Genomic DNA, 25,227 nt, shown 5'->3' on the forward strand with positions numbered 1-25,227 from the left:
TTTGTGAACCCAGAAGTGGGGAAAATAATTTTTCACTTCTCTGGCTAACTTCTCCTTTCCCTCTTTTAGGCATTTAGTGCAGCCATCTGCAAGAGATTCCTTCAGGAAGAAAGCTTTCAACAACTCTGCAAGTCTCCAAGCCTCCTATTGCAAACCTAATGGCTGCCCCAGCCCTCTCCATTACCAGTAAATAGAGTATGGAAATCAGAACATTTAACAAAAGTTACTAATGACATGATTTTATTTGTCTTGCCAAAATTGAGACTAGAAACTGAACTGAATGTTTACTTGTTAACACCAGTTCACTGCAAGCACTCATATTTCACACAAGAATTGTTATGCAACTGGATACACCATTAACAAAACAGCTTTTCCCATTCACTTGTGAGAATATTCTGGAGAAAGATGAGAGAAAAATAAAACAAGGTTCTTGTTCGATGGGAAGATCTAAAGAAACTTTTGCAGTAGGGACTTCAAGATGCTTACTTGTTCACTCCTTTCCTTTACGTGCCCCAGAGCAACCAAACCACAGAACAGAGTCTCTTCCAACACCACTGCTGAGAAAGCTGCGTCTTGCAGCACACCTAGTCTATGCTTGTGGGATGGCACGTGCACGTGAGGAAGGAAAAAAGTTTTGGGAGGAGACTGTGATAAAACAGCTCCAGCTCTCATAAATGGCTATGCTGGGAACTCTAGCACTCAGGTGCTGCTTCTCTGAACAGAGCTGCTTTCAGTAAGGCTTTGTCTTTTGTATAATTACATTTCGGCAACTTGCCAGAGTTCAGAAACTTTCAAGCACTCTTTTCAAACCTTTGGACTTCTAAATAGATTGTAAAAGTCCCAGGATGCTATGGTAACATCCCAATTGAAACCCAGTACAGTAGTTAGCCTCTGCCTGCTGAACTCAGGCAAAGCCAAATATCCACAATGCAGAGAGAGCCCCAAGTCCCCGAGAAGGACAGAAGATCTTGCCAGAACCCTGCTGTTCCCCTAGCAGGTGCCACCTTTGGTTACCATGCAAAGAGCTAAATGAGTTCACAGGACCCCTCCTCTACTACATGGGAAACAAGGAACAAGGAGCGTTATTCCTTAACTTACAGCATTACTGCTTGCATTTTCCATCAAGAGCACGATGAAGGAAGAAAATCGCTTTGAAGGCTCATGTTGCTTCTCCAGCGTGAACAGTTTCCCCCCCCCCCATACTACTTTTCTTCCCAGTTACACAGGTGTCTATGTCATTAAAACAGAAGGTAGTCTCAAAAGCAAAGTTGCCATCAGAGGCTATGTCTAGACTGACTGAAACATCTGTAGAGAGAAACAATGCAGAGAACCTGATGTCAACATTATGGGTATCTCAGGGTTTATTTTTTTCTCGAAACACGCTCTGGACTAGCTCTAGTCTAGTCCCATGGGCTGAATGCTCATTTGCAGTTGGAACACATCTTCCAGTTTACTTCCATCTGACAGGAACCCAGGTCACAAGCTCCAAGACTGCTTCATGGTGTGAACCAAAGCACAGTAAGTAGGGATAATCAGGAGTATTAGGATTAGAGACTGTGGTACAATGGGTAACAAAGAACTAGCTCCAGCAATAGAAAATACTGAAATTCAAAAGGCTTTAAAACCCAGGCAATTTCTGTTGTTAAATAACTCATCCACCCACAAAGCATCCCCAAGTGACCAATCACACTTACCCCAAGGCTATGCTCCAAAACAGCAAAGTGAGGTTTATCTTGCCCGGAACCAGCCCTGAGAGGGAACACTTAAAACTGTAGGCACCATTGGGAAAAAAAAATCCCAGTTTCACTGCTGTGACAAATAAATTACTGCTGCACAAGCCTAGTTTAATTTAAGGTCATTCTATTATTCACCTATTGGTTTAAGTGTACTACCCTACTTGCAATATTCAGACTAATCATTGGATTGTTTCTTTAGCTATCCCTCTTGGAAGGTAGCGTAGGAGCATTAGCATTCCTCAATTCAAAGCTGTTGTTATCAAGTGCTTTTTAAAATTCCACAGATATTAAGATTTGGGACAATGAAGTCAGCCTCATGGAAATCACCATCTTCCTCTAATGAAATTAGCAGTGCTTTTTAGGCACTTCCTCTGAAATGTGTTAGCACTGTTAAGACCAAACAGATGCTGAAAGTTATTCCTGATGACTGCGTTTAAGGAAAAATCCTTTTTTTAACAACCAGGCAGATAGGAAATCATGAACACTCAACATTTTGGCGAGACTGGGTGATGTAACACTGCAAACACAGAGCCTGGATTTTTTGAGATCATCTCTGTCTCACCCACTCAAGTTTATTTCAGCTGAACGGTGGGGAAAGAGGGAAAGGAGTGCCACAAATTTTAATCATTTGTTGTCAGGCTTCTTGGTATAGGCTCAGGAATCTCTGTATTCATGGCAGAGTTAATACAGGTGGTACAAAGATTATCCCAAGTACTGTTTGAAAGGAAATGAACCACAGCACCTGTGACACAGCTCAGGGTAGGCAGCGAACAAGCTTTCTTATGTTGCTTTGTAGCAAATCAAACCCTCTGAGACCAGTCTACAGATTCTGGAGAAGGAAAGGATTAAAGGAGTTGCTGTGCTTGCTCTTTATTACCCAGAATCCCTTTATCTTTTTTAGAGTCCCCCTCCCTCAATTTTTCCTATGCTAGGTCAGTAATTTAACACCTTGAAGCTTTCAAATGAAAAGCTAAAATGACCTTACTGTGTTGAATTATTATCCCGGGATTTAAGAAAAGAAAAAAAAAAGGCAAACGGGGGGGGGTGGGGAATCTCTAAAAACAGAGGTCTTTTGATCAGAGCAGCATCCTGCAGTTTGCTGTAACTTAAGCTGGCCATTCTTATATAGTAGGAATTAAGGACTCCCCCTGCTAGGCAAGGCCCTATTAAAACACAATAGCTGTTTGAAAAGGGTAAGCAAGCTGATATGGATATAATAGGCCACATATTGGGGCCCCTTTCTACTCTGAAATAAAGCTGCTTCTTAGAGTTATGAGCTGGGAAACCTAGTGTTCAGGAAGATGGGAAAGGCCATACAATGGAAGATGGTAAATAGCCCTGCGGAAGCCCTCCAAGGTGCTTAAGGGAAAAGTAAAGAAGCCTTCACAGATAAGCATCAATCACCCAGGACTAGCTCTTTCAGTCTGATCAGGTACTATTTCAGACCACATGGTGTTTCAGCAAGTCTGGAAAGCTCTTGCTGGTATAAATAGAGATTTAGTTTTTACAGTAGAAAACACAGTGAGTTGTGCACCACAGACACAGCTGCATGAATACCATCATAACTAGTTTTATGGAGATCGTTGCAAGTTGCCACCCAGCTTCCCTCAGAAACCCTTGCCCTTTTCCCCCAAACCTAAAATAAATAAATAATTTTAAAATTCCAGAATTATAACTACACAAAGAAAGCTGCTGACTCTCCAACTAATCTATTTAGTATTTGTTCAAACTGGTCGAACTAGACATTTTGGGACAAGAAGAAAATTCCTCATTGAATTGCTCTATAACCTTCTATATGCTGAGGGTATGGGAGATTCAAGTCCTCAATAAGCTTTATTAACATACAGCCATGATCTCCAATCTTTGACTTCCTTTATAAACCAACAGATGTATTTTTGCCCTCCCTGCCATGCTGTGAAATTCATTCACTAGCTGCAAGATGCTACAGAAACCATGCAGTGAACCGGTGGCAAGGGTGAGCAAATGGCACAAAGAAACACCTAAAAATTCAAACAACACAAGGCAGTTTTCAGATTTCCTCTAACAACTCTGGAAGTAGCTATGGAATTGACATTGGCTGGAGAAGGATTTTGATACCAAAGTGTCAATGTCCACTGAAAGAGGAGTATGAATTTGAAAACTATTGAATAACTGCACCCGTCTTGTGCTGCTGAGATCAAACTGTAATGCCACATGAAGGCAAACTGGCTTCTCGGAAAGTTGAGGCCAAAGTACAAGCATGATTAAGGGCCTGCTTGCTCCATTCTGCACATAGTCTCTCCTGTATCTCTTATTGTAAGACAGTTCCACATTTTAAAATAATTAAGTCTAATTTATAAAAGGTAGCAGCACAATCATGCTATGACTGTGATGATCCGGGAACTACTGAAATATAACTTAATGACTGTTCCAAAGAGATTCAATACTGGTACCATGCATGCAGCTCCCATATTTACTCTTTTCAGTCTGGGTTAGAGTGGAGAATTTCAGAAGAAGAAAAAAATTTACAACTAATACTCTCTCACCTATTCAGTTGCCTTGGCAAGAACTATAGCACATCGAAGACTGAGCAGCTTCCAATATTTCCATCATGGCAACAGATGAACCTTGCCAAAATTCTTTAATATAGATGAAGCTTCATCATTTGACATTAATGCTAACTCTGCATTTAGAGATTGCTTACCTAAACCACTTCAGGCTCACTACAACTGCTTGGTTACAGTGTTGACCAGCTACAGTTTGTCTGATTCATCTGAAGATACGCAATAGGATTAATTTTACAGGACATGAAGTTACTGCAAGTCTCTAAGGCTAATATATTCTGGAATCTGTACGGTTTCAACACTACACAGCACAGAAAGTCTCAGGTTCTCTGAAGATATTCAGATTTCTAGAAACTAGACTTTTGTCTTTTTTTTTCTTTTTTAAGAAAAGGAAGATAAACCAAGTTTTAAAAATGCATTTTTCAGGCAAGCTACAAGGCTTTCAGCAGTTAGCTATTCATGGGGATGCAGAGACAGTTAAGGGATTTTATCCTGTAAAGGGTAAGGAATCCTATTATGGGATCTTATCATATACCATTGCTGCAGGCATTTGCTGATTTTTACAGCTTGGCATATCCAGTTTAGGAGAAATTTTACATTTGTTGGCCTTGGCCACATTGTAACACATGTTACAGCAAGGCAATTAGAAAAGCTCCTTAAGATTTTCTGTGACACCACAGTGTTTTACAGCCTAAGAATGAATACAAAAGTCCTTCCAACACCACAAAACCAAAAAAAAAACCCAACCTTAATTCTGATCCATCTTTTCTTAAAGATCTTTCCGGGAAAAATAAAGCGTTCCTCAAACTTACACCGCTTTATTCCAATTTAATACAAAGTCTTATAAGCTTAGATAGATGGAAGCCAAGAACTCCTCTGAATTTGATCTCCTATATACATATAGTAGCCTACACTCACACCAAAATGCTTCATTAAAACCAGAACTAAACCATATGAGTTAGTAATACAGAGAATGGTACAGTTATTGATGAAGCTATCATGTATTCAACAGCAGTTCTCTTACAGCTTGAGACATCAAAAACTTTACTGGAGAAAACAGTATGTTCCAAAAAACCATTCCTAACAGAAAATGATAAAACTACGCCTTGTAATTCTTAAAAATAAAAAAAACCCCAACATATAGTAAGGGAAAAAACACCAATGTGTACCAAACTTCCTAGTTATTACGTTTTTCCAAAGCTGCTATTCTCTAGTGCACTTCTACTGAATTCCAGGTGCCAACTTCACATTACTAAAACAGTTTTCTTCAAAACATTTACAGAAGCTGCAGGAAATCCAATCCTTACAGCATGTGACCAAGCATGAAAAAAAGATTCCTGCTTTATATACACATTGCAGATTGTATGCAAAAGACTGTAAATAGTCCCACTACATCTGTTGTGGATATGTCACTATTTATCTTTCTCATTTTTTCCCTTATATATTCCAACACAGTGACTCAGCAAGCACAGCTGAGCAGTTTTCCAGAATGCTGGAGAAAGATGCTTGTCAAACAGCTTGTCAAACAGTGGTCTCGGCACTGAATATCTATTTCGCATCGTGGTGAGCTCTACTACTGACCTTTCCTCAGTGGAAGATGGACAATATCAGATTGCTACAGTTCACCAATTCTGACTTGAGGGCCCTTTCACTTCTGCAAGAATACAAATTTAAACAGAGCAGAGATTTGTGATCAGAAATGCAACAACATGGCTAAAGCAGTAACTACCCAATACTGCAGATATTCAAACCAAGTGGAATAGACTGATGGAGAAAATAAAATTAAACCAAAGACCCTGTGGCATCCCAAAAAGAATACGATGAGCACTATGAAATACCCAACTGATGAAATGAGTTATGGCAAAATGACTGCAAAGAACACACATACAGGAGGCTCCTTAAAGATTTTCTTAGGAACAGCAATGACTTGCGTATCTATTCTGTTGTACTGCCAAATGCAGACAGTGGGATGAACTGGGGAATAGGAAAACCATATCACAAATGCACATAACCAAGAAAAATTACTTCTCTATTACCTTCTAATCAAGTTCAGAGAGATCAATTTTCAGCACGCCCTAGGATTTTGTCCTTTTCCCTCTCTCCCTAAATTATCTAGACTTGTTTCAAGAATAAATTTACACATTTGAAGTGTGTCACAAAAGTCTGATTTTAACGCCCAACTGGGATCATGTATACACCTCCAAATTTGTACCAGTAACATTAACAACTATAATGAAAAGCAATAAAAAAATTGGAGGCATAATCAGAATTATGCTGGAATTATGAACTAAAACTAGACAGAGGGTAGTACATTCAACTCTAGCCCAGAGAAAAAGCACAAACACAGTTAACTCAGATATATAGTCCTAACACCTGTACCATTTGGCAGGTTTCTGGACTTAGGCTTTTGGAAAATTTCAAACATCTGTTTTTCAGTTTTATTAGCTATCAACACTGCCTATATGCAATTGGCTTTAACCATCATTAAAGGAAGCTCAACTTCATGGCAGATGTGTTGCATTTCAACATTCAAGGCTATTAGAAAGAACACAAATATACCTTATTACATAAGGTCTCCATAAGGTTCACTTCTGCTGTAACTATTCTGACAAAGACCACAAACAAATGTGTAATTTCCATGATGTAAAGGAACAAGAAAGTAGTGAGCGAAGACTGCACTGCTACACCAATGAATACTAGAAGCATCATAATCTGATCACATTGCATATAAAAGTTGCAACTGACTCTCTTCAAATAGCAAGAGCAGAGTGCAGCTCATGTCAGTGTGTGAGCGAAGGCTTATCTACAGATAACTACCCTGTGCTGACAAAGCACTGATATCAAGTGCTAGCATTCATGTGCTACAGCAAGTTCTCTAGATTTTTCTCTCACCAAAAGAGTATTATAAGTTTCCTGAGTGGAGTATTTTATCACACACAGCATCAATGGTAAACGGAGTCTTTCATGTTCAATTCTATGTTACTTCTTTAGCTACAAGCCTTCCAAGATTGTCCTGCTCACCAAAAAGCTTCTTTACCTTTCCCCCCACCCCATATTTCTTTGTGAGAGTTTGGACTCATCTGAGTATCTGTCGGGCCACCCAACATACAGGTGGGCTCGAGATCGAGGGGTGGACCTCACCATTGACACCATCGCAGAGATCATCCAGGGATGTGAGACGTGTGCTGCAATCAAACAAGCCAAATGGGTGAAGCCCCAGCGGAATGAAGATCGATGGATGAAATATAAATATGGAGAGGCCTGGCAGATCGACTACATCAGACTGCCACAGACCCGCCGAGGCAAGCGCCACGTGCTCACAATGGTGGAAGCAACCACTGGGTGGCTCGAAACTTATCCAGTGTCCCATGCCACTGCCCGAAATACCATCCTGGGCCTTGAAGAGCGAGTCCTGTGGCGACATGGCACCCCAGAGAGGATTGAGTCGGACAATGGGACTCACTTCCGAAATAACCTCATAGATGCCTGGGCAGAAGAACACGGCATCGAGTGGGTCTGCCACATCCCCTACCACGCACCAGCCTCCGGGAAGATCGAGCGCTACAATGGACTGTTAAAAACTACATTGAGAGCAATGGGGGGTGGAACCTTCAAACACTGGGACACACATCTGACAAAGGCCACTTGGTTAGTGAACACAAGAGGATCTGCCAGTCGAGCTGGCCCGGCTCAGTCAAAACTTCCACGTGTTGTAGACGGGGATAGAGTCCCTGTGGTGCGCATGAGGGACCTGCTGGGAAAAATGGTCTGGGTTAGTCCTGTGCCGGGTAAAGGCAAACCCATCCATGGGATTTTTTTTGCTCAAGGACCTGGGTGCACCTGGTGGGTGATGCAGAAGGATGGAGAGGTCCGATGCGTTCCATAAGGGGACTTGATTGTGGGTGAAAACACACCGTGAGTTATACTGTGCTTTTGTTAATTTTTCTTTGTCAATGCTAATTGCTAAATGGCAGCTGGATGTGACACACATGGTATAGAATAAAGGGGTGGATTATGTCCTGGTTTAGACAGGATAGGGTTAAGTTTCCCCAGCAGTGGGGGGAAGCTCTAGCCGGGTTATTCATATATCATGCTGATGTCACATCCTGGCGCGAGCGCGGGAAGAATCGGTGATCGCGTGGGTTGGCGCAGCCGGTTCTCTCTTTGCTGTATTGGTATATACTTTGCTCTGTTCATTGTTATCACTGTTATTCTTATTGTTTGTTGTGTTGCTGTTGCTCTGTTGTATTAAACCTTTCCTTATCTCAGTCTCGGGGCTTTGTATTTCACTCCCTTTGTGGGGGAGGGGCAGCAGCCACGTGGTCTCAGACCCCGGCAGGGGCTAAACCATCACAGTATCCACACACCTGTAAGATTCTCAAGTATGTGGGAAGAAAACACCACATTTTCTAATATATTGGTAACATGTACAAACTACAGTGGGAATCAGCGTGTTATTCCCAGTAATATATGCATTTTTTCCAGCTGTTTACTCAACAGCAGTCATCCCAATCAGCATATTTGTCAGGCTAGGACTTGTTGCAATGTTTGTTACAAAGAAACAACTCTGGGAAAATAAGGAATTCATACATCCTGCCTGTCAGATGAAGATACCAACGCTGTCTCTGCTGTCAAGCAATTCTATAATAAAAACATCACACTTCAGGTGGCAGATCTACAGGTTCTGGACAAAATTCACATAATTTGCATCACAAATAAGCCAAGTTATCCACAACTCCCAAATCTTCCACAGCTCTCTTACAAAACACATACCCCATGCACAGTAGACACGGGGTACTGAAATCCCAGTTCTCATATGGGTTGGAGAAACTTAGATTACAAGGAAGAGACTTTGCCATTCTGACAATTCTTCTCTGTAGAGGTAAGACTGAAAGGTTTTGTGTCCACTAGCAACACTCTTAAGTGGAGAAATACACAACTATTATAGGTTCCCCAGAAAGATTTATCAACAAATTCAGTCCTGCAAATCCATGTACTCTGTGGAGAGAGACTTTGAAAATGTCTCCCTCATAGCAACTTATTCACATTAGCTGCAAATTCTACTCCTCAGAGCTGCTGGCATGAGTGCTGTGTCTGAGTGCATATATTCATTCTCTTTCCACTGATCACTGAAGAGTAAAGGAGAGGCAGACAGTGCTCTTATGCAGTGCCCTAGGGATCAAGGAATCCCAAGTAAGAGCGTGTCAGGAAACATCAAGCACGTTATCCTAGCTGAGATTTCAGCCCAAAGGGCTGCTTCACAGCTAGGTCACAGACAGCAGCAGCTTCACACCAATTGCATGGCTCAGTGCGGTCTTGCATTGAGTGTGATAATTTTGTCTTTTTCTCTCCGGAGCAGAACACATGTAGGAAACCGGAGAATATTTGAGGACCACATGAAATACTATTTTTGCAATTGATCATAAGATTATATCAGAGAGAATATCAACATTTTATGTAAGAACCTGAAAGTATTGTTACCTCCCAGAGGCTAGCAATTTGCTCAAAACACACAGAACTAACACTAAAAAACCCCAACCGCCAATGTCCCTCCCCCAAACAGTCTTGCTGACACATTCTAGTGAATGGCTCCATCTCTCAGAAAGGGAATCTGGCACAACCTGTCAAAGCCCTAAGGACCTTCTCACTGCTATTTTTGCTGTTTATACTACAATTATACAAAGCACGGAGCCAGTGTTCTACAATGCGAGACACTGTAAAGTACATGCAGTACAATATCACTTCTGTCTTGAAGAGCTTACACTATTCCTTGTGAACAAGACAGAACAAGTTACTGTGAAATGGTGAAAGATGCAGAGCAGATGACAGCAAGATGATAATGATAAGGCCTACATACACAGAGATGCAAAAAAAAAAAAATTGATGGCTCTAAGCTAGCTCTAAGAATCTCTCCTCTTTATAAGCAGATAATTCAGCTTATTTCCAGTTGCCAATTAAGGTTGTCTTCAGTGAGTGGTTTATTTCTCATGGGCTTCCCATCTGTCCCATTCCTGGCCCTTCCCCCCACCCTGCCCCCCTCCAGGGGTACTGAGGCTATTTTAAAGAGGAGAACATTATTTACTGATTTATTTAGGTAATGTTGTGTAGCAGTACAGGACTGGACAAGTCAAAAGTTTTTCTGATACCAAAGCCTGTGTCACTGCTATTGCCAGAGAAAGCCAAGACAGCAATATCATATTTGTCCCTAAGGAATGAGTTGAACAAATTGTTCCAGCCAATCCAGACAGCAAGAGAAAATAAGGTACTTTCATTGCTAGAAGTTGATACTTCTCACCATGATAACATCTTCCTATCCAAGGATCTCAAACTATATAGCACTGGCAGTACTGTTACTCTGAACAAAGCTAATGTTCCTTTGTGTAAAACAGGCTCTACATAGCACAGGCATGGTATTTTGAATTGCCAGGCATACAACAGATCTAAAAGCAGTATCTGAGCCATGACCCCCTAAAAACACACACATCACAGACACCTTCTCAGATAAATACTATCCAACTCTCACACAAGGTCCAGCAGATGCACTTCAAGTTAGAACCAGCAGGAACATCCTTCACAGAAAAAGGAGATCTCAGACATCAGTTTGCAGAGCTCAATGGAAGTAGCACTGCATCTGCAAGCTAAAAGCAAGATGTCTTTCTCAATCATGTTCCAGCTGGCAGGTGGTCAGGGAGACATTTCACCAGAAACAAAAGAAAACAAGAAGTGTTTTGGGAGAAGAACATAGACAAAAAAAGTGCCTTTTCCTGTTGACTCCAGTTCACTTGCATTCAGTTTATCAAACAAACTATAAAAGTGATAGGAAGAAGAGTTTCCTGTCCAAGGTAAGTTAGCACTGGTTACTATTTCTGAGCTTTCCAAAGAGTCTTGAACAGAGTAGCACATCTCCCTGCAAGCTGGAAGAGAAAGTTTCAAGCAAAGAGTTAGCCCAGAAGAAAAGCAAAAAATTACTACTAGGAAGTCCCTTGGTCAAAATGTTTTTTTGCTGCTTCTTCCAGCTGAAGTGAAAATAAAAAACCACACAGACTCCCTGTAAGATCCCAGAAAATATAAAGTAGGATGCTATGCACATTCCCATTGCATGATCAAATGCATTAGCATGGGGGCCCCGTTTTTGTTCAGTACAAGAAAGATCGAGAAAACAGGGTGATAAATAATATATAGGAGGAACGTGTCCCTTTAAGATATGTTGGCACAGAGGTTAGACTGGAAGAAGTAAAGCAGCATTAAGGTGTAATTACACAGAGGGCTTTCAAAAGTCCGCATTTCATGGAGATTCAAAAGCAGAGCAGAGACTTCTCAGGTTTGTAATGAACAAATACCAGTAGCATTTCAGCATATCTATAAAATCAAGACTAGTCCTAAAAGAGGCATAATTTTACTCATTTAGCTGTGGATTAATTGGCAGAAGAATGATTGATCCCTATTCCTGTATGGGTCAGGAGTGAGTCAGATGAGGGGAGCCTCAAGGTACTCCCAAGATTGAAAGCAGATGTCCACATAATTGGGACAAATGAACAATGAAATAAAGCAGGAGAAAAAAATATCCTTGAAGACTAAAATATTCTGGATGGAGAACTGTAGAGATGAAGGTCAGTCCTCTGCAATCAGCAAGATTGCTAGGCTGTGGAGAGCAGTGGAATACATACCCAATTTCATTTCCTAGAAACACTCATTGCCTGCAAAACACTTACTGCTTCATCCATACAGAGCTACATGACCACATAGTTTTCATCTCTGAAATTTCACTCAGGTAAGCTAAACCCCAACAAAATTTGCTTCATTACCCATAAAAATAGTTGTTGTAACTGGCACAAAGATTTGAAGTGACTCATGGTGAGGTGGGGCATTGAAATGCATCATGGAAAGGCCATGATTGCTCTTCAGTGATGAATCCAGCAAGAGAGGTCCACGAAACACCACTCTATTGAAAAGTGTGCCCTCTGAGAAGAGCTTGGAGAATATCTAACACCCGTCCTTGACACACTAACTTCATTATTTCTGAAAAGTTACAGAAGTCGTTATTTTATCCCATATGCTCTTAAAAAAAAAAAAGTCACTTGCTTGGGCCTACCCATTAGCTTTCTAAACACTGGGCTTGGTCTTGAATTTTAAGTGAGCATAAACAGGGAGAGCACAATGTGACAAACTGGACACCCTAATAACAAGCCCCTTCATCTCAAATCATTGCACCATATTTTGAAATATGCACATGCTAATCCTCTCACTTAGAATAACCTGGAACAAGGAAAACACTGGGAGAGTGCACACAAACCTTCTGGAGTCTCACAAATTATCTTTGAGTTTGAAAATAATGAGATTAAAGATAAAGATAAAAATCAAGATCAAGCTTATTTGCTTGGCAGAGCAGTGTAGCTGTCAAAACACAGCCTGAACAAATGTTGACAGATGCATGGGTGAACAGAAATCTATTGGGCAGTGAGGGCTCACCACTAAGCCCTGGGAGTCAGAATGTATGGCACTTTCATAATAGGAGACTTTTTATTCTGAGTCTACCTACACCCACATTGCCAATCATTTATTCTGCACTTTAAATAAAGAATCCCACATTTCAAATCTTAAAGAGTTTCACAGCTCTCAAAACTACTAAGCCTGTTTATGCTTTGGTACAGGGACATGGTTTGATCTGCTAAACTCCAGACACTATATAAAAGAAAAAATGAAAAAAGAAGAAAAAAAGAGAATGACTAGTTCTATATTTTTCACAGAAAAAAAAGCCTTTTTCTATCTTTCAGGAAATCAGAAGCTCCACAGAACACTCAGTGTGAACAAAAAGCCATTGTAGAAATACACATCTTTGAAAATAAATGGGAAAAACATGATCTCCAGCACCTAAGTCAATCAGAGGGTGACAATTTTGTTTTTTATAATGGTCTTGAATTACTACTTATTCTTTCAAAGGTAGAAGAGGAATAGGAAGTGAAAAAAAGATGGTTATCACGTCACATGAAGAAATACTACAGAGAAGCAGTGTGAGCAGTTTCAAAAAGTGTGGAAGACCTCTTGCTCACCATTTAATTTTTTAAGTATTGTACTGGGTCAAACCACCACAAGTATATATGATCAGAAGTTTAGAAAAGGCCCTGAGGTGTCACCTTGAAAGTAGGTGCAAACCAAATCTGATCTGGAGAGATGCCTGAATGACGATTTCAGCTGGGTATTTCAGAGCCACCTTGTCTTTGACTCTGGTAAAGAAATCCTGCTGGTGGGTGGAGGTCACTGTAGTCGTGCTCTTTACCTTTCTTAAGCTCTTGTTTACTATTTGTTCAGCTGACTAATCTCAGTATTACTTTCTGTGGAAACTTGCCTGTATCAGATGGAGCATCATGATTCCCAATCACGTCAAGTGCTCAGGTTGTACCTTCATTTGTCCCCAATACCTACTCTCAGTGATTAATTCTCCGCAACCCTCACTTAAACAGTGACCACTGCAACTTGCTCAGAACATGGAAGTATACTGTTAATCAGTTTCTATAGTAAGAGCCTTATTCCTGATATTATGCATTTTTTTAAACTTTGGTAGTCTCCAAAGAGGGAATGCATTTTGAGAGTTTAAGCTACTTTATAAACAACAAAAAATCCCAATCTCCTTATAAAATCCATGTAGTACCAAGTATTATTTGCTTCTAAAATAGATTTCTGAGGTCTTTTAAAGTCAGTATTCATTCTAGTTACACTAAGCTACAGAGAAACGTTAACAGTAAAACTAAATGCCTTGACAAACTGTTTGATGCTTCTAGTAAAATTGCCTTTATACTGTTTTGCATGGATTGTCCAGATTTTGCAACATGGATGATTCACACCAAGTGAAAGCTGGAAATACTTTGTCGAGAGCAAAAGAGATAACATACTACTAAGAAGTCATATTTTCTCATTACAATGCCATCTACCTAAAAGATTTGTTTATATAAACAGATGTAGCAAGGTGGCCTGTATCTTACCTCCTCTGCCAAGATGGTCAAACCCACACTAGTCTTGAACTGCTTGTTACCCTATCTCAAAAAAAACGAAAAAATTGAAGAATTTCCCCTCAGATTTGCTGCAGTATTTATCTTAGTTACTCATTTACCAGTGAGAATCTCTGTTGTTTAAAAGCTGAAAATGAGCATGGGGCAAGAAAATATAATGCAAGCTGTCCTATCAGTCAAGCTAGCAAATCAGACCTCATTTGGAGATTACACAGACATTGATGTGCAGAAAAAAACAAACCCAAAGAAACCCACAAAAAAACCTGAAACCATGGTCAACTGAGAAAGAAAGCTACTCCTATGCTTTGAGATCCTCTTCCATAGCTGTAGTATAGAGATTGTTGTGAAATACTCTGCACATTGTTTGCCTCAGAAAAAGATAACAGGAAGGGAAGCAAGCAAGGAAAGATTTTCAAATGGGCATCAAAAGACAGAAACATATAACCACTGCAAGCACATGCATTACCAACAGATCTTTAATGAAGCTGCCTGGAAGAGTTTTATATATTGTGCAAGACTTCATCAAGTTGGCAAAACATACAGCCATCGGCTGAGTCAACATCAACAACACTGAAAACCAGTACACAGTTTTTCCCAAAAAAATCTTTCCAAATTAGTAGGAAGAGATTATCTGTGCTAATTATTATGTTCATTATTTAAGGACTTATGCAGGTTATAAGGAAGAAGCATTCTATTAAAGCATTCAGCAGGACAACAATCACACGAGGAGACAAAACAGTTCAAATTCATACTCAGAAGAAGGAAGAATGAGTGCTGCTGAAACCAGAAGCAGTCTCTGCTTTGATACTAACAGCCCGGATGAAGGCAAGCAGAATTTGGTTTTCTATATGCTTTTAAAAGCTCTGTTCCCCAAAGTGACTACTTCAAATGAATGTTTGTAATAGAAAAGGTACTGAACGGTACAAAACCCACGCACATTTCTGAAACATGCTCAGGCAGCCCTTGGCTAACCCAGCAAAATGCAGCATTCACAACATAATCAGCATGTGTCCAGCTCCATTCTCCATGTACCCTGCCTGTTTTCAAAAGCCCCCCTCAGGCTGGCCCTATTGGCAGTGCCCCGATGTACTTACTATTCAGTGAAGAACCTGGCAATGCCATACTGACTAATATCTTCCCTGTTCTCCAGCAGCTGGCTCACTGCATCCTCCATGTACGTAAGGACATGTCTTTGAGCTGCAAATAAAAGACAGTAAGAGACAGAAATTAGAATACAAGGGACCTGCAGAGCCCAGAGCCAGACCGGCCTACTTGTGTGCCTTACATAACAAGCCAAGCAGCATTTGCTCCCTCAGAGAGTAAAGGTTTCATTCTCCCAGATATCAATAATAAAATTCCTGACCTAAATCCTGCTTTCTTTCCTGGCTACACAGAGTTAGTCATTGACAGTGCTGACCCTTTTCCAAAATCCCCCGAGATTCTGGAAGTGAAGGAAGAGGAGAAGGAGTTGTGAGACTGCCTTGCTGGAAAACGCTTACAGAAGAGGAGTTCCTGATCTCTGTTCTGAGTCACAGCCATCTTTCCTATAGGGACTGTCAATGCTGTATCAATGGGGCTGATGCAGAGCTTTAGGTGTTCCCTGCCCTCCCCTCCTTACCAAAGCCAAGTAGCTCTAAGGTTGTTCTGTAAAGTTTTTTTCCTAAAGGTGCAAATAAAAGTACCTCTGTTTCCACACAAGCATCAGTGAATGTTCTTGGAGTGGCAGGTGGGGAACAGGTCTCAATGCCAAGAGAGATTTATATTGCTCAACAGACAGTCTCAAATAACTGCCTACACCAACCAGAAGGAAATTTCAGAAGCGGTGGATCTGCTAGTACCCAACCACAGAATGCCACTCACTTATAAGACTCCTGAGTAAAGATAGTTTGGTACAACACAAACCATTTTGCTGCTTCCACAGGGGGCAGACTCTGTACAAATCAAGAATTTGCCAGGGAGGAAGCAGCACAGATTTGCTACTGAGCCCCTTTGATGTTTCTGGCTAGAAACCAAGTTGGAGCAACAAAGAGCAGAGTCTGGGCTGATGTGCCAGCTACCAAGCAGTAGACTTTCCAAATCTACAAGTTCAACAATCAGAAGACAAGTCACAACGAACCCAGGAAAATCATTCCTAACCTGGAAAGCACACAAACCCTGTTCCCAAAGCACACACCTCCATCTTAAACACGTATGCTACTGCACCCTTGCAAGTAGTGTCGTGTCCTAAAAAGAGCAGGAGAAAACCCTTAGGGAATATAGGAAAGGCAAGGGCTGTTCTTGCTCCTTGCCAATCTGCTCCAGACTTGGCAACATCATCCCCTCACCAGCAACTGGCCAACCTCAGACCCACATCAATATTCTTCAAATCATTCTAATTTGTGCTTAATATCCTGGTAAGCATCAAGCCTGCGCCACTTGACACACAGCATGGAAGTCCCTTTCATCTTAGTGTGGGGCAGGTGGACTTCAAGAGAGGCCGGAAATGATTATTCCCAGTGGATACAGTGATTAAAACTATGTACGAACATTGATTGCTATCAGGGGATTTCTCTGCCTAGAACACTTTTCAGGACAATGGTAAAATTGGTTAAGCACACCCTGGAAAATACCTTGCAGCTGATAGCAAAATGGTGAGCCAAAGGTTCAAAGATATTATCTGGTACTAAAAGATACAGGGCGTAGCTTTATTTAATTATTTTAATGCAAAGGAATAAATTTAATTTATGTGAGTGATTAAAGAAAAATAGCTCTGCGCACCTGTGTCCCCTGAGGGAGGAATGAGTTGTGCAGCTCAGTCACAGGCTCAAGATAACAGCAACTGGGTAACTTATTTCAGCCCATCCTTCCTCCCTCTTCATTATGCAGCCCATCCTGCACTCAGAAACTGTCTTCCCAGACCCCTCTTGAGCTGTCAGTGGTACCAGATTAAGCCAGGAAACGGTACTAACAGACAGGCTTCCACTCACCTCAGCCTGCAATAAACTTCTGCTCCACTGCAAAACCATTCTCAAAACTTTGTGGGGAAGTATACATTCCTTTCATAGAATAGCCCCTATCAATGAAACATACTTTTGTTATTTTGTTTTCTTAGAGTCATTAACCTTTCCCCTAAAAGCCTATGGGAATAGACAGACAGGGTCCCACAGTGCTACACAGCACAATGCAGCTGACCTCTATAACAAATACCTTTGAGCCTGCTCCTGGAGAATAAATTAACTTTCAACACAGAATTTCAGACATTTCTGTCACACTTTAAAATGTACACTATTATATATGGGTCACTGTTGAATACAGTTACTGGCAAAAGGGCATTTCTGTTAAGCTTTTTGTTGTACGGCCTAAGGATCCTGGCAAAGAACCTCTCTCCCTATTTCCCAGCAGCCAGGTAGAGGCGTGGGGGAGGGAAGAAATAGGTGAGCAGAGAAGCTGAAAGAAAATAGCACTTGCGATCTCCTGGAGAAGTCTCTCTCTTTGGCTCTTCGGCTGCTGTGCTGTTTTCCAGGTAGCACAGTTCACACTGCCAAACCAAATTCCAGCTCTGGCTTCCTGTTCGCTGGCTGCCCAGTTCCATGAAACGGTACAAGTACTATGTTTTATAAGCCAACCAACTCTACCCTACACAGAAAAGTCATAGAATAAAATTTAATTTGCAGGCAGGTTCTAGCAGGCCAGAGAGGCAAAATAATGTGCCAGGAGTCTGGTTATAGAAAAATAGTACTTCCATAATTTATACAAATGGTACTTTCCATAACAAACACTGAAACCATACTGGAACACTAACCATATATGCAAGCAGAGTTAAAAATCTGTGGGGTCCTGTGCAAAATAAATTAGATGATTCATACGTTTTAATAGTTTTTGAAAATTCAGAGAGATAATGGTGCATTGGTATACATGTTGCTCATATTTTTGAGGCTCGGTTTGCAATAATAAGGCAGCAAGTCCAAATCAGAATGTAAAGCCCAAACACTCACGCAACTGTGCTACTACAACTTGCTGTCTATACCAATTTTCTTCCTGACAGAATTCTAGCATACTGCAGCTTCCACACAGGAGGTATTACAACAGGTTATCATCCTCAGCATTTATTTGCTTATGGCTTATTGCAACAAACTTTCTCATCCCTACTCATACAAAACTTCCCAATGCAACCCATATTTGCTAAACTCTTCCCTAAAATCCCATGCAACTACCCCAAACAGTAAGTGTGCCTGCCACACATACCTACTAGTAGTAGGTGCTACTCTTTGCTGTCAGATTTAAGAACTACAGGCAGCTTTCACAGAAGGCTCTGACAGAATAAGTTCACAGAGGAGTCTTCAGACAGCCCATGACCTGATGTTAAGTAGGTACCTGTGCACAGAATATCTTAATTCTTATCACTAAACCACTAGCAGTGATGTTAGACTTAGACCCTCTGTCCAATCAGTAGCAATACCTACAGTACAGCTCCTCAAAGCTGGCTACTGCAGCACTTAGGAGAATGGCCTCTGATGGCATTACCACCACGTTCACACACTCACACCCCACTGTCACTCACATGTCCACTGTTCAAAGTGAATTTTGGAATTAATGCACTTTTGGCTCAGACCCAAATTTAGGGCTGAACAGTGACTGTTCAATTCAAGCACGGCCAGACCAAGTCATATAAATCTCCTCCAGTTTACAAGTAAAAGGCAACACAAGGATTACATCCACAATCCAGAATCTCTATGGACTTCACTGCAACAGATTAGACTGCATCAAATCATTTTGCATGTGTATTTAAAATAATAAAAATAGTCCTTTCATAAGCCACTGAATGACTTGTTTCAATCTTCCTATGAGAGCAAACTACCTGCTAATTCATAGATTTGCTTACAAATACGGTAAGAACAAGAATAGATACTTGAAAAATCTTGAAGGAAATGAAAAATTTAATGCAAATAATACCACTGCAAGAAACAGAATATACGCACTGAAATTCTGAAAGCCAGAAATTCAGAAGGCGGGAAAGGAAGGAAATACAAGTCACCTTTAAGTAATGATATTGCATATATGGAATATTTTTATTATCAGCAGTGCTCCGGAATGGAAATTAAAAAGGAATAAAATCTTGGAAGTGCCACAGTACTGTTTGTGTCAGTTACATGATACCTACTTCAGCACATAATGGCAATGCAATCACGTTAACCACAGTAGTTTTGCATACTAGTTTCCCAGTTTTATAACTTAGATGCATCTCCCCAATGCTACATTGGTAAGAAGCTCCTCTTTCCAACAAAAGTTTGCCTTTTCTAAAGGCAGTATACCAGCACACTTACCAAGAAGCAATGCTGCCTGTCATACTTGAAAGGAATAGCAAACATGGGATGGCCAGAAGGTGCAACAAAAATAGCAGCGGATGTTGCAAAAGAAAAATGAAGTGTGTCAAACGACCTGAAGAAAGAGTATGATTGGAATAAATCGGTATGAGATAGGAACACACATATCACATACCTTGTTTAAAGCAGCAGCAGAACAGAGCTCTGCAGCAGAGGTAAGTATTTATCAAATTATTATCAAATCAGCTAACTACATTATTGCTCAACTCTTCATGAGAGATGACTTCTTCTGGAACATGAGCTGTCTACAAAACCAATTTGTTCTGTATGTACATAAGAGGGCTTTTCTTTTTTTTTTTCCTAAGGCTGGTCCATTCCTGACATAACTGAATATGTTAAAAAATCAGGAGTGGGAACTCCTGGATAATAAGGCCAGCTCTTATCAATTATTTGCCTCCTCCTCAACTGAAGTGCCAAAAATACACACTATTTGATGCAATTAACATTATCATTCATTTCAGTTATCAGAAGTTCAAGAGCACAACAAGCTTTAATGTATTTGGAGTATTTCTGGCATTTTTTAAATTTCTGAGAGCATATAAAGTAACAGCTAAATTCCCTTTCAGAATTCATCCTGAATTGGAGCTTAACTAAGGACACTACCCTATCACGCACATTGAAAAGACACATCTATAGTAACACAAAATCCATTTCATCCAAATATTACCAAAACAATAATGATGCAAGAGGGGATTAGGATACAAACTGCAAGAACAAAATCATGTCAACTCTCAAAGTTTTTCCAGCACTAATGGTCTTTCAGGATGCTCTTTTTAATCTTTTCAGTTATCATCAGGGATTTAATCTCTCCAGATATCGCTAAGGAATGGCCTGAGCAAGAGAAGTATGTAAACAAAACAATCAACCTGAAAGCTAAATCACTACAGCTGTAATTCCTTCCAGCTTTGCACAGATTCACTGTGTAATTTCCTATTAACCCTCAAAAATATTTTTTTTTGAAGGACGGAACATGTAATGAAGTACAAGTAGACCTTGTCATACCAGAGATAACACTATGATGTGAGACATGCACTGCTACTCAGGGACACATGCTAAGTGGCCACACAGCGTAACTATACCATATTTCAGATGCTCAGTTTCAAAACCACTTTCAACAAAAAATTTAAGGAATGTTTCAGTTTAGAATTTAATCTTGACCGTAACTGAAAATTTGTTTCAAACAATTAATGAGTATATTAGTCACAAACCATGACATTGTACTCTTTCAGTTTGCACTCCTGAGGTTGCACCCAGACTAACAAAATTGTCCAAGTCCTTCCAGCAGACTGCCTCCTACAAGACATCATACAGCTGCTAGAAATCACCACCTTGCCAATGCAAAATTGTTGAGCTGTCTTTTTTAAAAAAAAATGAGAAAAATCTGAATTTATGCAGTGTGTTATTAATATTGTGGAAGTAATTATAATTTCAGCTTGTTATAAGGCATTAAATCGCCTAACAGTTCCCCACCTATTCACACTCAAATGCAGGACTGTGTACTCTCCAGTTCTAGAACTCTACCTAGACCAGGATCAGATTTCACCTGTTACCTTTCAAGTTAAGGGGGAAGTCCTGTAGTGCAACAGCAGGTTTGGGGATGAAACCTCCATCTTTTGGAGAAAGTACTAGACTGAGTTTAAGAAGATTCAAACTTAACTAACTTTTTTACAAGCAAACTCTTATGCATCAGTGAGGAAGTCATTCATCTTTCATGTTACAGTTCTCCTATCTGTACAGCAGACGAAGAAATTAAAAAATAATAATAAAAAAGGCATCCTCTTTTTTAGACCATAAGCTCTTTCAGCCAGAGTGCCTCACAGAAGCTCATCAAATATCTAGACTAAGAGGAGACTCAGTATCAGCTGAGATGTCTGGATAACGATGTAACCTGCACATTGATTATGCTGTTAAAGAAACCAATTGCACTTTCCAACTCAGTATTTCTTAAGACTGTTCAGAAGAAGAGTAAACCCTAGGTATCTGCAAAGTCTCTACACAACTGGGAGTTCTCTGCTGGGAGCTACTCAGTTTTGTAAAGCACCAATACCATGAATGTTCTTTCTAATCAGGAAGCCCAAGACCTCTATGAGAGAGATGAGGAAACACAACCTTGTTTCTGGCACTTAATAGCCCCATGCTTTACTGATAAGGCACTCTCCTAACAGAGTATTTGTGTTCTTACATGTCTTATATTGGCAAAGGAAGAAAAGAAAGCACATCCTGGAGTTGGGGAGTAGAAGGGAGGAGAATCCAGAGAAAAATAAAAGTTCAGAAATTTGCAATAATCTACTGCTTCTTCTCCATAAAAGGAAAAGGGAGGGGGAAGGAATACAATTTGGAGCTTCAGAAGACAGCTGCATGAGCAGAACAATACACTAAGTGCTCCAATGCCTGCTATAAATAACTGAGCAATCACCAGTTATTAAACCATAATGAGGAAGGCATGGAAAAGTGTCTCAAATAGGCCTCATTTTGCCTACTGTAGTTCTAGTCTCATCCATCAAATGAAAACACATTTTCATCACTATCCCCAAACACCAAATGTTGTTTATCCAGTGAAAATACTGTTTAAAATGTCCTGCTTGTTACAACATCTTCACTTTCTGCCAAGTTGGCCTTTCTGCCAACTCTGCAGACCTCATCTCTTTTTCTATTCACTGAGTATTGGTCATCTCTGTTCTTCTACTTGCTGTCTCACAATCATTGTGGCATGAGGCGTGTTGCCCTGATTTTTATTTTCCAGGAACTCTGCTGTATCAAAGCTTTGCAATTATTTTTCCTCTTAAGTGAATGCTTAATTCTCTCCCTGTTCACTTCTATTTAACTCACAACTGCTTTTATTTCCTTCTTAGCACCCAAATTGGACATGGAAAAATCATTTCAAATAGGGAAAAAAAAATAGTGTAGCAAGTAGCATGTAATGTTATTTTGGCCACTCATTTTATTTGTTGGCCTGGTTTTGATATTGAAAAAGGAAAACGGGAAAAAGAAGTTAGGTGAAGTTTGCACATTCCAGGTCAGGGAAGACAGCGCCATCTGACATGGGAGACTCAGACCTTATGTGGCAACCTGGGGCAACACAACTTCAGAATTAAATTACAAAAAGTGAAAGTTATCACAATTGCTTACAACCTCACATAAGACAACTATATTAACAAGACTTTGAGGCGCATAACAGAACAAACCCAAAGAACTGTGATTTCAGAATGCTGGGTCAATGTAGGAAACATAAAAGCATCTCACAAAAATGTGTGGGGAGGTGTGTTTATTCTGGGGGGGAGAGTTGGGGTTTTGTCTGTTTGGTTTTTTACTGCTAATACACAATTCATTCAGTAGGATCTGTGAGCAGTTTGGTAAGTTATAAAGTCTCACAAAGACAAAAACATTGTTAACATTTACAGCGAATAACAATACCATCAAGTAAGCGGACATTTTTTCCCCGCTAACAACAGGTATTGCAACCTAAACAGAAGGTCATACCAAGCGATCAACAGAACAGGTTCTTACACAAGTTATTGCTCAACCTGACATGCTCACGAGTGTCTTTTTCTGACCCCAGTGTTAGAATAATTTAGAAGGTTTTACAAAATGAAAAGGGAACAGTAGATCATTATGTGGAACTCAGATAAAAGGAGGCACACTTTAAGTAGGCTAATAAAGCTGCTTGCACCTCACAATCTTGCACAACTCTTAGAAGTGTCATTTCTCAGCTTCAGATGTGAAACAGAAAACTGGTTTATTCTTAACACTTTAAGAATTTTTAGTCTGCTTCCTAGATTGCTTTGAGTGATTCAATCCTTACTGACAAGTTTCACACAAGTTAAGTGCCCATTTCATTAAAAACAATTAAATGAACCTAAAACCAAGTTGGCTCATTAAAAAGAAAAGAAATTTTGCAAGTTTCAGCCTAGAGCAACTCTGGAAAAGTTATGAGTCTCTCTGTTAATGCGTAGGTTGAAAATGCTGATGTAGTGTGATAGAGTAGCACAAAACCAAAGGGTGTATCTACATGGCACACTGCGATACTGTTCTCAAATACCTGAACTATTTCCAGAATCAAAATCGGCATGAAGAATTTCAGCAAAGTGAGGCTCCTGGGAATTACCCTGAAAGAGCACTAAAACTCTTATTTCTGCCTGAGTTTCCTTAACACAGAATGGCATTGCAGTTATGTAGGTATGCACAAAGTACCCTAACAGCAGCCTAGTAGCAACAGCACAATGAGATTCTACTTTAAGACAAATCAGATCACTCCCTTGCTTAAACACTTCATCTCTACTTAGTGCTATGATGTGCTTTGAAAGAACAGTTGGATCCCCCCTCATCGACACAATTGCTAGGCTAAACAAAATAAGCTCTTTTAGTCTCCTCCCTGCAAGACAGGTTTTTCATTTACTGGAAGCCAGCAGTGTTTCTCTAGTCTTGTCCATTTTGACTTACCAGAGACTGCAATAACATGGTGGAACAACTAGCACGAACCAATCCATGGCATTTCTGGCCTTTCCTTGTACAAGAAAGCCACAATAATTTATGTATACCTTTATAACAGTTATTACCAAATGGCCTCTTAGGCCTAGAAAGTAATGGCTGAAGAGTTTTACTGTCTTGAACACATTCCAAATGCTCACTACTTGTAATAATTCATCTCCTCTTTGGCAATTAAATGAAGTCATAGTGACTTTATTCCATCCTAATTGTTTTCATTTAACACATTAACACCAAATCACTTTGCTCCTTAGTTTCCTGGAACATCAAGCAGTAACACAAACTGTTAGAGCCAGTTTAAAAGGATGCAGTTAGTCTGCAAGGGAGCAGCTGCTTTATAAGTTAAAAGATTTCCATTTTATGTGGGAAACATCATTACCAACATTACCTTATTTCAGAAGAAAAGCTGACGTTCAAAGCATCTCCCAACACAAGAACAGCACTCCTCCCAATGTTGGGAAACAAGCATAAAATAAGATTGCTCACATAGATCTGTGAGCAAAACAGGTTGATAAAGGGCTAAAAGAGGTTCCAGCCTGCCCTAGAGCACCTGGACGTTGCTTGTTCCTACCCACACCGTACAAATGAGACGCGGGGGGAGGAACCGCAGTTCACCCCCCTCAGGCCGGGGCCGCCTTCACGAAGACCACATCTAAGGGCACCAGAGGGAAGCTCCCTGCGCCCCCCGGGGCCCCGCCGCCCTCCCGCCTCAGGGGAGCACCCAGAGCCGCAGCGCCCTACAACACCGACCCGTAGCCCCCGGTGCTGCCCCCTCCCCAGCCGAGAAGGCCGACACGGCGCCGCTCTGACCCGCCTGGGCCCGGCTCAGCTGGGGGGCTCGCCGCGGGCCTTGAGGCCGCTCGGCGTTGTCCCCGGGAGGGCCGGGCCGGGCCGCAGTCACCCCCGGCCCTGCCGAGCCCTCCCCACGCCGGGCCGCAGCACACCCAGTGGACGAGACCCCGCTTCTCACCCAGGTACTCGGGCCCCGGCAGCGAGAGCCGCTCGGGGCTCAGCATCCTCCCGCCGCCGCCGCTCCCTCCCAGCTTCCGCCCGTTTCCAAGGCGCCCGACGCTCCCACAGCTCCGGGCCCGGC

General features: G+C 40.9%; 1 protein-coding gene across 1 annotated transcript in view; it reads right to left on the reverse strand.

Moving 5' to 3' along the window:
• Positions 1-25,227, reverse strand: part of CSTPP1 (centriolar satellite-associated tubulin polyglutamylase complex regulator 1) — an 87,183-nt gene extending 61,956 nt beyond the window's left edge. Inside the window, exons 1-2 of the mRNA XM_074824036.1 lie at positions 25,105-25,227; positions 15,381-15,483 (exon numbers count right to left, since the gene is read on the reverse strand). Of these exons, the coding sequence (XP_074680137.1) occupies positions 15,381-15,483; positions 25,105-25,150 (149 nt within the window). The 5' untranslated portion in view covers positions 25,151-25,227. The remainder of the gene's footprint in view (positions 1-15,380; positions 15,484-25,104) is intronic.

Source organism: Strix aluco, chromosome 4, assembly GCF_031877795.1.
Source record: "Strix aluco isolate bStrAlu1 chromosome 4, bStrAlu1.hap1, whole genome shotgun sequence".
Lineage (NCBI taxonomy): Eukaryota > Metazoa > Chordata > Aves > Strigiformes > Strigidae > Strix > Strix aluco.